A 15125-nucleotide genomic window follows, 5' to 3' on the forward strand; every position below is an offset into this window, starting at 1 on the left:
TTCTGACCTGCTGCTCTCACTGGGAGGACTTGTTTGACCCTGCTCCAGATAGGAGAACATACTGTAGTATGCTGTGGAGTCAGCAAGTTATGAAAGCCTGAAATACTGAAGTTTGTTTTTCAGGGTTTTCAGTTGGGTATATCTAAGTCCCCAAAACAACATGTTGGTGTTTTTACATTAAAATCCACACGTTTTTCAACAGGTTTAATAATTCAATCATTTATGTAGTGGAGTGATGTTTGCTAATAATATCTTTCACCTTTCAGTGACGGCACGTTCTGCCTGTTTATGAGTGACACTGACACAGAAGCCTACGCTGTCAAATGCAACAGTTAAATCCACGAGAAGCAGACTGCTGCTTGGTTCATGGCGCGTTCCGTGTGTCCGCGTCCAGTGCACGTTTCAGTATGCACATACAGGACCACAGTTCCCTTCACACACTCGATGTTAGCAGCGGCCGTTTCCGCACCAGGATTTCGCCCTCATTTGCATTTACTTGTACTATACAGTTGAACATGTTTGTGCCACGTCCCGGACTGATAATATGATGCTCCATGGAGCATGCGGAGTTGTGTGTATGGTCCGTCACATGGACGTCTGCGGATACAAGCGGATGGCTCATATGTTCCATGTCCTCTTGTCCACAGAGGTCCATGTGACTTCTTGCTAATGAAAACGCCAATTAAAATCCTAAAAGTTGTACCTATAACCCCTTAATCACCAATAGCAGTTGTTAAAAAACACATTATGCAGTATTTATTGATTTTTAAAAAAGAAAGAAATCTCCTTATATTTGAACATGCGACAGTTTTACACCCAGCTGTAAATGACGGCCATATGTGAACACTACTGTAAATGCTAAATTGTTTGTGTGCAGTTTGTACAGTGACATTTAAGAGTGAAATGGACATTTGATAAAGAGTTTATGCATTAGTTACACTAAAAAAAGTAGTTGCAAAAACAATATGATAAATGAATAAACAAATCAAATATTTTTTTGTATATTATAATAACTCAGATATAATCTGCTATTTCCCATTCACAACTGCACTAATTATAATATTTAATGTTGTGTTTCCTTCCATAATTATGAGAAACACAGCAGAACTCAACATATTCTCCAAGTTCACATGTCTGTGGGGAATACTGACATGTTTGGCATCATCAGCATCTTAAGTCTCTGAAAAACAAGTCTCGAAATTCTGGAGGAAAACATTGACTATTTATACAGATATTCACACACCAAAGTTAATTTGCAATGATAATCAAATCCCACATCTGATTATTTGCGGGATTATTAATGCCGTATTTTAGATTTTGTTTCCTTCTTTTATTTTGCTGCTTTTCCCCCACCCCTTCAGAAATATAGCAATCACAGCCACATTTATTCTATCGGGAATTCACTTTCCAAAAAAACATCCTAGTAATAAGGTCGTTTCTGCCAAACAGTGGAATAAATGTGGACGTATAGGAAACAGAATGAACTCTTTAGGTCATTTTACACGCTTATTAATGTAGGACTGATTTCAAATCAGACTGAGGATACTGACGGCATAAATCTGGATTTGAAAAATCCAACATCACACCGAACAATTGGGTTTTATTTTCACTCGCGTGGAGACAAAATGAGTGGGTATAACACAAAGACAGAAAATCCTAGCACGTTTACAGCTGAAACAGCGTCTTCTGTGTCAGGTCTACAACACGAAGATAATCCTCTGTGATTATGACGCAGTTAAATGTGGAATTAAACCGAGCAGCGTGGCCGTTGAACTGCAGACTTCCATTGCAGCTGAGTGTGCTGTGGCGTCTTGCAGCTCCCCGAGTTTCAGACATTATCACCACCACTACCCTCAACCTCACCCTGCCCCTTGTGACAATTACTGCCCTACCTCCCTATTCAGCACGTAATGAGAAAACTGACTGATCGATTTCTGTCCGGCCAGTAAAAGGAGGAGGAAGCATTTGGATACAGCACAGAGCAGACTCAAAGGGACAGAACTGCAGCATATCCATAACCGTGTTTAAATCCTTAAGTGTTTATTGGAGATTAATTTGTGATTATTGCATTTTAGCTGCATCATTTTAAACATCAATCACCGTGTTGATTTTTTTTTTTTTCATGAATGGTATTACATTTGGTGTGTAAACAAAAACAAACAAACTAAATTAAATGCACAAATGTTTTAGGAACATATTTAGCTAGTTTTGACTTTGAATCAGTGCATTTTAGCGTATGTGCAGTGGCCTCTGAAATGAAATGAAATGAAATTGTCAGACTAATTAGGATCAGTTGAAAAAGGATCAATATTGATGCAGCAGAGTGAGAGATATTGTCTTTTTCATGCCTCAAGCTGAAGCGGGGATTAGACTGCAGAGGACTGCTAAACTCTTTGTTACTCCAAAGGCCAGTTTTTATTGTTTTTGCTGATGTTGTTTTTACCTAGCCTTCAAATGTAACCATAACTGAATCGAGTAGCACCCCACCAGGAACATTACCAGGTTATACACGGATCCAGGACAGAGGGCTTTTTTTTCATCACATACAGCCATGCTTATACAGACATGTTCCAAGACTAAAATTAGTCAAAGTAAGGTTAAGGTAAGGGTCTGTCAGCACAGGCACGTGACAGCAATGTCCCACTAAATCTTCTTACTGCCCCATATTTTCTTGCAATACAGTCAAAATATGTGTGTGTCTCCTCAGTGAGCAAATAAAGATGCTCTTTAACACCTGAGATATATCAACACATCCTTCCCCAAGTAGTGGGAGGTCCCTGACCCCAAAAGCACAACAAAAAAATGGCTATTATACTAGTGTATAAACACTCACTTTATTAGGTACACCTGTTTAACAGCTTGTTAATACAAATATCTATCAGCCAATCACATGGCAGCAACTCGTGGTCAAGAAGACCAGCTGAAACTCGAACCTAGCATCGGAATGAGGAGGAAGGGTGATTTAAAGGTGCATTATGTAATAAATCTAAAGCAACTGGTCATAAAATCCTCCTAATATGTCACAGAGACTCAGGAATAATGTTCATATAACAAACTGAACTCACCAACAACAACAGTACAGACAAAATATTTGCATTAAAAAAAATATTTTGCAGACTGCAAATCATGTTTATGTTTTGAAATGATGTTTTGGCATGTGGCGCCACCTACCGCCGTCTACCAATCATTGCAGTTAGTAGAGTTTTAGCTGCCGAGCAACCACGGGTTGCCAGTTACGTCAGAAAAACGAAAACCTTAAAGACCTCTGTATTTTGAATTTGAATGTAGTAACCGTTTTTGGCCACATTCTTACATATGGCACCTTTAATAAGGGACTTGGTTGCCGGTGTCAGGTGGGCTTTTCAGAAACTGTAGATCTGCAGGGATTTGTATGCAAAAAGAATGGCTTGAAAACCAGAAAATTACATCCAGTGAGCAGCAGTTCTGTCGACACAAAGGCTTTATTGACGCCAGAGGTCAGAGGACAATGGCCAGGCCGGTCATTGTATTAATTGTCAATACAAATAATCACCCATTACTACTGAGATATACAGAGCATCCAATCCTAAATCACCTTATATAGCGGTCAGTGAATGTGTTATATATATATTATTAGATGAGGTTAGGTTTAGATACATAAACAGTCCCATATGAATGTGGCAGTTAGTGACCAGTAAACAACATCTCAGCCACACACACACACACACACACACACACCCTCCAACATCAAAGCAGACCACAACCAATCAAACGCTGCATGTTTGATGCCAGGAGTGTCAGGAAGTTTAAATTCAAGGCTGGCTGTTTGTGTTACATCATCAAAAAATCTTCCTTCAAACTGCTGCATGCTCAAATAAATTCACCCTGATTTATTTATGCCTCTGACTGATTGCATGGATGTAAATATTCAGCGGGAAAATATATCGTCTCTGTGACAGAGTGTCTTTCCCAAGCACCACCATGCTGTCCTGTAGGGTTAGAGTTCCGCTGCCACTCACAATTATTTATTAGGCTACATATTCACTCTCTATCCATCACTGTATTGCCACCCGGCCCGGTCACATCTCTTTATGTTTATTATAGTGTCCCACCTTCCCGAGGAGGATGATTGACGTTTGCGGAGAGGACCGAGGTGGGACTTGCGCGCTCCTTCTTCTCCAATCGTGGCTCGAGGGGCGGAGGCTTTTTTTTTTCATCCATACTCTGATTATGAGTCAGTTACCAGACATAAGCGAAACAATAACAGTTGGTGGTGACTTTGTATCCAAAAGCCTTCACTGACAACTTAAGCTGGCGACTTAGGCGCGTTTTAGCGCACGAAGCTTTCGAGTGTATCGTGGGGGCTTTTATATAAGAGGAGCGCAGCGGCGCGCTCCACTTTTAATCAGATTAGCAGCCTTTAATGTTCAATCCTGTTTTTCTCTCCCCTGCTGTAGCAGTGCACAGGAGTGGCCAGAGCCAAAAGCAGCGATTCAGATCAGATTTCACCTAAACCAGCTGAGAGAGAGACGGAGCGAGCGAGAGAGAGAGAGAGCAGAGCAGAGACAGGGTTTGTCAGTCTCCCTCCTCCCAAATCCAGAAAAGCTTACCAAGGAAAAAAGGAGGAGTGCCGGGGCTGAGAGAGAGAGAGAGAGAGAGAGGCGCAGAGGAATCCACAGGAATTCCCGAGGATATTTTTCTCTGCTTCGTTCTCATCGTCGTATCACAATCTTTTTTAAAAAAAAAAAAAAAAAAATAGAACGAAAGAAAGAAAGAAAGAAAGAAAAAAGTTGGAGGCGAGGCAGAAGGGATCGTGGTCAAGGATGGACGAGCAGCCTCGGTTGATGCACTCCCACGGGGTAGGCATGGCCGGACACCCCGGCCTGGCGCAGCATATGCAGGATGGCACGGCGGGGACGGACGGAGAGGGAAGAAAGCAGGACATCGGAGACATATTACAGCAAATAATGACTATCACAGACCAAAGCTTAGACGAAGCACAGGCGAGGTGAGGCTGCTCACACTCTTCTCTATCTCTCTCACACACACATAAACACGCACACAATAATAATAATAATAATAAAAAAACACTTGTAAATCTGGATGTGTTAGATTGAGAGGAGCGATAATAATAACAGTGTGGTTGTATCAAGAAATGAAAGCAGTCCATTGAACTGGCGACAACACAAAACTTGTGCAAATTTAATTATTTTAAAACTCCTACTTTTACTGAACATTTTGATCAAAAACATTTAATGACTGCGTGATTATTGAAGATATGTTTTGTTTTGCATGTGGAGCGGCAGTTTGTGTCAGATTGTAACCATGTATGAGGACATGTTGCAGATCCTCTCTCCTGTAGTTGTGACCATTTGCACTATTAATAATAATAACAACAACCCAAATGTGATGCAAAGTACATTTGAGTCGTGTTGCAGTCACAAGTGTCACAGTGGGTGGATTTTATTGCACATTTATTCTAAGAAAACTCTTGGTTTTGCTCGCACCTTGAGTGTTACGAGACGAATGATGTTAAAAACAGTGGATTTGGTTCAAACATAATGAACTATTGTCTCTACTTTAGCTCTTAACTGTCTCCAATAGTCACAGTTAGACCGATTCATCAGGAGCCAATCAATTAACGTGATTTATTTGAAATATCTATATTTTTTAAATAATCAGTGATTAATATTTAATGAATCGACTGTTTGTCACTTATTTATATAAATGTACGCATTCCTGCTATCTGGAATGTGATGGTGACAAAAAGTTGTATTTTTTTCAAACATTAAAACATTTAATTTACAAATAATTTTCATTGAAAACACAAGACGTGCATTGCAGTGCACATTGGACACACACACACACTATGAGTGTTGTTCAATACATGGTGATTTAAGTTAAACAATTTAATGTTTAATCTATGTTAAACTGTTATATTTTATCAGATGGAGGAGGAGGAGGGTAAAAAAAGGGAAATTAGCATAACAACATGTCTCAAAAAAAAAAAAAATTGGCATCATGTGTCAGCCATCGGCTGCACTGGTTTCTAAAGATCAGCATCTTCCACAGAATAATCCAATCGGTCGACCTCCACCTGTTTGTGACAGCAGAGAAAAATAAGCGGCAGAAAGAGCAGGGAAATCTGTGAAAAAAACAAGAGTCTCCACAGCGACGATGATATTATTGTGTGACTTCAGGATGCCCTGTACGATTATGACTGTTGCCACTTGTTAGAAGACTGATCTGGAAAGACCTGTAATGTCCTCTTTCTTAGGAAACATGCACTGAACTGCCACAGAATGAAACCTGCTCTCTTCAATGTCTTGTGTGAAATAAAGGAGAAAACAGGTGAGTTCTGTTTTTACAGTTTGTCTCTAACTGACTGGACTTCTTTTTTTTTTAGTATTATTCTCACTTGTAAACGGCATTTGATAAGAATATTTTAAATCTTGTAATGAATAACTGTAGAAAGACAGAAACACACGTCATAGCAACAAAGAGTTGTTGTTGTTGTTTTTTTTGTCTTTGTTTATTTATAACATGCTCTTCCTGATTGAAGTCACACAGCATGCATGTGAAAAAGCTCTGGCCCCAGATGAAGTGCCGTCATTGGACAAGAGTGTTTTCATGCCGACATTTGGGCCTTTCTGGGGCTGGGCTTTTCTAACCCCCCTTCCCCCCACACACACACACACACACACACACAAACTCTCTCTGTCTTGTTTTCTTTTGGCCGAGTTCGCTGGTGTTTGCTAAGTGAGCTGTTTTACATGCAGAGGCAGGTCAGAGGGGTTTTCTGTTTATGTTTGCAACGAGGGTCAAAGTCATGAAAAGGAATGTGTGAAACTCGGTTAACAGCAGATTAAAAAGACGAGCGTCTCACATGATGAAAGGCTGCGGATATTCTCTGAGGGACGAGGCAGAGCGCCCGCCTTTCAAGGGAGGAAATAAAACAAAAAAATCTCCAATATAACCTTATCTGTGAGCGCACAACTTTGAAGCGGGGGGGGGGGGGGTTGAGATTATTGGGAGAGCCTCATCACTGTGTCTGTGGTGTTGTTGCAGCGCGGCCATGCAGACAGTTGAAAATAAACACACAGGGCTCGCGTTGAGGCCAACACCGTTTTTTCCTTAATTCAACGTGAAATGTTAGTCCCTGACATTTCATTCTCGTGAGTCAGGAATTGGCACAGGTTTTCACTTAAACAGGAGGAACGAGCAGATACCTTGGGATTTTGAATCAGATTTATAAAGGTTAAAGAGTGCGGTCTGTGAGGTGGGAGCTGTCGTAGGTTGGGGCCCTGCTTTTAAATCGCAAGGCTCGGAAAGTGAAAAGTGAGAGAGTAATGCCTGGCTCTTTGTAAACTGTCTGGCGTCTCCCTGGGTTCAACCAGAGTTCGTTTCCAAAAAGAAGAACAAAGTGACTTGGACCTTTTCCTGGCTTTTCCCCCTGCCTCTCCTCTCTTCCCATCGTTCTTGGCAACCAGGTTTCCAGAGAGCGTCTGATGAGAGGCGCCCCCCCCCCTTTCCCTGGTCCCCCGCCTGCAGATTCTCTTCCCCTCTGTTTAAGACCAAGTTTGGAAATGAGCATATTTTATTTCACGGTTTATGTTTTTTTCCCCCCACTTTTAATGTATTGAATTTGTCACATTCACTTAAACAGTGCGCAACTCAGCACTCTATAAATAACTACATTATTTCTTTGAAGGCAGCAAAGTGTTTAAAAGTAAAAAAAAAAAAAAACACACACAAAACAACGCAATTTGTGAGAGAGGACTTAATAGCAGTGTCCTTACTGTCTGCATGTGAAGAGCAGAGCTGCGGCTCATCTTCGCCCAGAGAAGGTTTGTGCAGACGAAAACTGAAAATCCTTTCACTGCAGTGACAGAGAAAATGACTCAAACCTTCACCATGGCATTTACAGCCAAATGTGCTGAGTGCAGTGTATATGCGAGTGGAGTACAGCCTGTAATTTGTCAGGTCTTTTTTTATATTCCTTATAAAGAGTCAGCTTCTCCGTGCTTTTTTTACATTGTTGCAGTCAGAGTGTCTTTGAGCAGAAGTGCAAGCAGGAGGATTGTGCGGTGCAGCAGCAGCAGCAGCAGCAGCAGCAGCAGCAGCTGCTCTTCCCTCAACCTTTTACCGAAGAGTGGAAACATCTCTTTAGATCATACATCATTTGTTGCATGTAGTTGTTCATATGTCCTCTCCACTTGGTGTCGTATCGCTGGCGCGCGAGTGTTGACAGGGTTGACAGCAGCAATACGGGGACACTGACGGTCCACTTGATAAGCAGCTGACAAACACGGCACATGCCAACGGTGGCTCGAGCAGGCCTTAACTGATGACCCCGACCCACCCCTGCTGCCTGTATATTTGTGCCGGGGTTGGGCTCGTGTCACGGTGGGAGAGTATTTAGCAAGCATAAACAAGCTCGGGTTCGCACACTGGCTCATGGAAAACTCAGGGACGCAGGCTTGTGTTACCACTCGCAGACGTTCCTTTTGGCAGCCAGTGTTGTATTTCACGGTAACGTTTGCCCTGTCTCCTGGCCCCTCGCTCCCTTTTTTTAAACTATCATCGCTGTTTCTACATTTCCTGAGAGCACTTAGAATGTGTTTTCCTGCGCACTGATTCACATCCTGTGAGGGGAGTCGGACAGCGGCTTTGTTTGTGTGGAACCATTACGACGAGGGAAGCTGGCACGTACAGGTTGACTAAGTAAGAGAAGCCAGACACCAAGTCAGAGTTTCTGGGTGTCAAATTTCAGAGCCACTCTCTTCTCTCACTCTCTCTCTCTCCCTCTCTATCTGGCCCTGGGACTGTTTCGTCAGGCCACTCTGTGTCAACAGCCTCACATTACCTCCATGCATGCTCGGGTCAGATGGAGAGCTCCTGCATGACTAATGTGATCAGTCGGCTAATGCATTGAACTTCATCAAAGCCGGAGACCTGCTGAATCAGTCAGGACTTAACATATTCACAGTTGTGCTCTGGCCACTTCCCGAGGTCCCTGCGTACAGTTGTTGTCGCCAATGGCACAAAAACAGAAAAAGCAAAGACATTGCCTTCAAACTATAAGAAAACACATTAAAAAAACTATATCCATCGCTGATTAGTCTTATTTTAATTCAAATTGTTTAAGCTACTGCATTATCAAATTTGAGAATCAGACATTTTGTATTCAATATAAAAAAAGGGCCTGATGATATTAAATTAAAGATAATCAAAATTGTCAACGAAGGACTCAGTTAATCTGCTGGAGCTGCAAAGGTGTGTGCTGTCAAATTACACTCGTGTTAATCTACGCACTATTACCATTAAATGTTGATGGAGGAACGAGTTGAGTTCCCGTGAAGCAGAGCATGGACCGGTCACTATATGGCTCCCAGTGCTGCTGTTTTTCAGTATTTAATTGACATGGCTGTCCATGATGAGTTCAGGGGTTAGTGTTGCCTCTCTTTGTTACTCTCCTCTCATCTCCAGTGACAGATGGAGGCATTAGTCTCCAATGTGGCGCTGTCCTGAAACTAATGGCTATGTCCTTGGTTTCCCCGCACTAGCTGGGAGACTGTATATCTGTCCCCGGCTTGGAAGTGCCGAAGCAGCAGTTTATCCCCCCCCATGTTTTCAGTTTCCACGGAAATACGGCTGAACAGGACTCTGTCTGTTCGCTCATAAATAACTTCAAATAAATAACTTTGAAATGAGTGCAAAGTTTTCCTGAGAGAATGTTGCCAGGCTTTGATTTGCGGGTTCGTAGGAAAGTCTACCTCCACTGACCACAAATGTTCATCTAAGTGAAAAATAATAAACAAGTAATATATTTTTATTCGTGCTCTTGGTGGGGAAGTGCTGATTGTAAGTTTAGCTTTGCTTTTAAAGTGAGTTATGTCTTACATAAATTGACTGGATTCCCTTTTCGTCCACTGACGGTTCCTCTATTCATATTTATTTTCTCTGCATTATCGGCGTACTTCTGAAGCAACAGTGAGTATTTTGTGCTGTTCCCTGTCCGCTGATATACACTCACTTGCAATTAGGACAGCTAATATATTATGCAAATGTTGACTGGCTTAATTGAGACATGTTAATCATGTTTTAAGAGGCTAATTACAGCCGTGTATATCTGAGGTGGGAGTAGTAATTAGCCGTGATATCATATCTGGCTGTAGAATGGTCATAGTCTGTGTGTTGTCATATGGCGAGGTTGTGTGTGTGTGTGTGTCTATGTTTCTGTTTGTAGATCACCCCCCCCCCCCCCCCCCCCCCCCAGTGCATTTCATATTTCACACTCCTGTGAAGGTGAACTGCAACACCTCCGTGAAAATGACAAGATAGAGAAGGATACAAAGATCAGGAGCCTGAGATCCGTCAGGCCCTCGCATTCAAATGCAGCATAAATGCGTTGTGTCTTTATCAATAGTTTCTTTTCCTGCACGTTTCAATTTAGTTATCTGATGTAGCAGCACTGGCCGTTCTGCACGCTGGGCTTTTATATGAGGCTGTGTTCTTAGTTTTCTGACAGAGATCATATTCCGATCCATTACGTTAAGAATGCCTTCCCACTTATCAAATATAAAATTGCTTTAGAGAGGAAATTTGCTCTATGGCAGAGTGGAGTTTCTTTTTTATCAGATGTTTGTCTCTGGAGCAGCTTTTACTGTCTACAAAACAGCTCCAGTGACATTATTGCAGTTGCGATTGCCCCGGCCATTGTTTTTCTTATTGGTGTCGTTTGGATTTGATTGGATTTTCCACAGTCTCGTGGAATTGCCTCACGCTGTAAGACCAGTGGACGCGTACATTCTCATATTGTTGGATTGAAACACCTGCAGATCTTATTACTGATATGTTCATGGGACTCCAACTGCAACTACCTCTGAATATTACTGCTGTTCAGTTTATCACTTCTCACCGTGTTAAATCTGTTTGGGAGCATGAAACACACATTTCCTCTTATTATTATTAGGGTTATAAATTAGGGCTCTGTTTGACCAAAGAGACATAATCAAATTAATTATTTCCAAAAATATAACGCACACGTTTAAATGTGTTTGCGCCCTTTCATTGAGACGGCTGCCCTGACAGTTGATAGCCTTTAATTTGAGGTGTGGGATCTCATCTTTCTGGCAACCTGCCACTATGATGTAAGTGGCGTGTTGGCAGCGTGCTGGAGTTGTACAAAGGACACACACACACACACACACACACACACCACCACCTCTGCTCCGACTTCGATGAACAGTCAAACATAAAATGGCAAGCGCTCTTCCCCGGCTGACTTAGTAAAAATGACATAAATTAATACATGCTGCTTAAACAGGACCAAGATTAATGGTTGCCTTTCGCAGCAGCTTAGATCCACTGTCAGTCGCTGCTCGCTGCCCAGATGGAATCAACACCAATCAATGAGGCTGCTGCCTGACTCTCCACGGATATCTGCTCAGGATGTGGAGACACACACACATGAATATATACTGTAGACGTTCATACACAGTCATGTAAAAAAAAAAAAAAACAACAACAAACAAACATGAATCGCAGCCTTGTTGAAGTGGCGTTTTTTTTTGGTTTTTTTTATTCATCTCTTCTTCTTCTTCGCCGTACAAACTCATCTCCTGTTTTACTTCACATACAGTGGGATGTTCAATCAGGTGCCACAAAGTCAGATGGGGAAGAGCAGTGAGGCTGATGGCTCAGTAGTGATTGGATGTTTCAATTACTGATAGTAATGCCATGGTGTAGTGAGTCATGCAGTGCAGATAGCACCATTTATTTTAATCAGGACAGGGGAGAGATGGGTGTGGATGTGTCCCCCATCTCAGAGTAGTTTCACATTTAGATGCAAGGGAGTGTGCTCTCTCTCTCTCTCTCTTCCTCTCCCTTCTATTCCCCCTCTCTTTCTCGCGCCCTTTACTCTTTCTTTATTTCGCAAGCACACACTCACACACATACACACACACACAATCAGGTAGATTTAGAGAGGAGGAGAGGTTGCTGTGGGTAACCCATAGCGACAAGGTACTCTCTTGGTGAGCTATTCTAATTTATGTTAATAAACCTCGCCGTTTGCGTGAGAGACAAAGGGGCCACAGATGAGCCTTGGTAACCTCGGCACCTTCGCTGGAAGGTAGAGACGCAGACAAAGAACAACGCCGACAAAACACACTCAAAGTGAAAAAGAGAGAAGAGATATTGAACTGCTGAGAAAGACACAAATACTGTCGCGGAGAGCGATGATAAATTTAGCCACACAAAGAGTTGTTTTCTTGTGGCTGCAAAATCAAACAGCCTCACGCTGGCAGTCTTCAGTGTGGTGTGTGGTATCTGCTGTGTGAGTGTGTTGGGAGGGCAGAAATAGGCAGACAGGCAGTCTCTCGGGATTGTAGCTGCTAATTCTGTGGGACCCATAGAGACGCGGGGTGCTGCAGTTTTGGATCACTTCCCAGGGCAGATGTGACACCACAGGTAGCATTTAACACAGTGGGCGAGAGCATGAGTGTTAGCAGAGGTCAGCACTTGGCCTGGCTCTTGGCAGTGGAAAGACCATCTCAGGAAGGCTGATAAGAGCACTTAGAAATCTGCTTCTGAAGTAGTGCTGGCTCGCTCAGGCAGAAATGGAGTCCTCTGCACGTATGAGGCAAGGAAATATCAACAAAACCCATCCTGATGTTGATCAGAACACGTTGTATTTTGCTCCGAAGTCCTTTAAGAGGAACAATTAACCAGTCAAACCTGCCACAGAGGTGAGGTATTTGTACTTCCTTTTTCACATGGCATGTGAAAAAGAAACAACAGATCATTAAACCAGAATCACATTGAAGAACATGTGTGTTTGCTCAAACCAAGCTGGGCTACATCTATTGATGAAATGTACTTAAATGCCTCATTGCTGGATTATTCTTTTTTTTGTGAGGACAAATGGCCAAACATTGAGATGTTTGCTCTCAATTCTGACGTCAAACAAGATACAACATGTAAACAGTTTTTCCTCGGTAACAGCAATGAGGATTGATAACACAGTGATGCCTCCTTGCTGGTTCACTGTACTGTAGCTATCCACATCCCATCTCAGAGAGTGAAAGCTGTGGGTTTCCTCTGTGCCTTCTGTCTGCCAGCTTGCCTTTGGTGGTGTTAGTTCTGGACAGTTAACTCCCACTGAAATTATGTTAATTGCTGTCATTTTCTTTTTTCTACTTGAGCATAATCAGCAAATTATATACTCTTCTTCATTTATTACCAAGCCACTTCTAACGAAGCTTTTACCCTTCAAAGACCAAAAGTTAGGAGGTAGTTTGCTCAGATGATGTGTGTATACATGAGGGTTTATGTGCAGTTGTTGTGTACATTTGTTATTTCACAGACAATGCAGTGTTAATTTCTCTTGTATCATGGCATAATACAACAGTGCGGTGCATAACAAAAGGTTAAAGCTCAATGATATACAAGAGGAAATAGAGAAAATAAACAGCATCTCTGTGTCTTCAAATTGCTTAATTCATAATGATTTACCTTTACCAAAACTAGCAGCAGCTGCAATTTGGATATTACTGCAATTAACTGTTCAGAACTACCAAAGGTTTGCACAATATGACATTAACACCTGAGAGTGTTGCAGTTTTCCTTCACAAAAATAGAATATTTATGATTTATTACTGGCCCAGTATGAGATTAGTGTTTTCCTGTTTTACAAGCTGTGCCTGAGAACATGATAACCCATATTTACTTGCGATGTACATGCTTTTTCCCTAGTGTTGTTGCATGGCATCTGGTTTAGATGTAAGGGACAATGTGCTAAAAACAGAAACACATTTTCAACAAAGGTTTTATAAATGAAAATGACAATGTCTTAAACAAACAAACAAACAAACAAACAGAAACGTGTTATTTAAAAAATAAAATAAAAAAATCGGATCAGTATTTTGCTGTTTAGTCAGTGGGTTTTTTTGTTGTTTGTTTCTTGTAAAGCAGATGTTGTTTATGCAATTTTAATTTATGCAAGTGCAATCTCAGCATTTGGCAAGTGCACCAGTTTAAACAAGACGACAATTTTCATTTTACATAAAAGGACCCATATTGTAGAAAGGGAAATTTCCATGTTTTTTTTTTTCTAAATTATGAATTACCAAGTTAAGTATCACAATCCACAGAGAAATGGCCATACAGCCATCAGGATTTCTGTAATTTCATGATGTCACAACCATGCATCACCACTATTATTGACTGACGGTTTCCACTGAGCCACAGTTGTGGGCTACAATCCATTTACCTGTGTTTGGTGCGGCTGTGTGTCACTCAGCAGACTGTCAGTCAGACAGCCAATCTGAAGAGAGACTCGCACACAAAATGTTTGCTCGAGCGTTAGAGAGAAGCTTCCTGAGGAATCCGCCAACCAATTTGTGTGTTCCGCCATCTACCGGAGCCGCCATTACCGCGATGGCAGGTCGCAGTGACTCACTGCCTGCTGCTGCCTGCTGCCTGCGATTAGACAGTGGCTCCTTTTCCTCATAGAGGTGCATTATAAATGCTCGTAAAGTTATTTAAGATTCAAGTAGTTAGACAACTGTAGACAGAAAATACAGGAAAGGAAAAACATTTCAAAACCGCCACATTTTGTTAAATAAAGCACTATATAATCTATTAATATGACTGTACTTTGCTAGGTTGCTATAACCAGTCGAGAGTGTAAACTAATATAACAATGCAGGTATATGAATTAAATGAATATGAAAACGTGTTTTTTTACTAGCAGATATTTTTCCAAAGTTTAATTCTAACACTCTATTATAGCAGCAGGTTCTTCCGTACGTCCTAGCAGAACGACACAAAAAAAACAACTGAATTGCTCACTTCCGCACACATTGCTGGATTGATGTCAAACACACCACCTGATAACTGTAAAGCTACATGCTTGCTCCGATTAAAGGGCACCTTCACCGATGTTCAAGTTCACTTTGAGCCTCGCTGTTAAAGGAGGGCTCCGGTGTTTATTCACGCTTTCGCCAGTCGTTACCGAGATATGAATCGACGACCCCGCGACTCCACGCACACCTCTTTCGCGCCTTGAGCTGAGCGTCTGTTCTTCTATTATATTTTATTTGGATTGCTGGCGCCACCTTGTAGCCTGTTTTATTGGACAT

General features: G+C 41.8%; 1 protein-coding gene across 4 annotated transcripts in view; it reads left to right on the forward strand.

The window, feature by feature from the left end:
• The first annotated feature begins 4588 nt into the window (after positions 1-4588).
• The window catches only part of pbx1a (pre-B-cell leukemia homeobox 1a), a 48765-nt gene continuing 38228 nt past the window's right edge, over positions 4589-15125 (forward strand). For all 4 annotated transcript variants that reach the window (XM_083890568.1, XM_083890570.1, XM_083890569.1 and 1 more), the window contains exons 1-2: positions 4589-4987; positions 6257-6330. In XM_083890568.1, the coding sequence (XP_083746694.1) occupies positions 4803-4987; positions 6257-6330 (259 nt within the window). In that variant the 5' untranslated portion in view covers positions 4589-4802. The remainder of the gene's footprint in view (positions 4988-6256; positions 6331-15125) is intronic.

The sequence above is a fragment of the Microchirus variegatus genome, assembly GCF_963457635.1.
Source record: "Microchirus variegatus genome assembly, chromosome: 5".
In the NCBI taxonomy this organism is placed as follows: Eukaryota; Metazoa; Chordata; class Actinopteri; order Pleuronectiformes; family Soleidae; genus Microchirus; species Microchirus variegatus.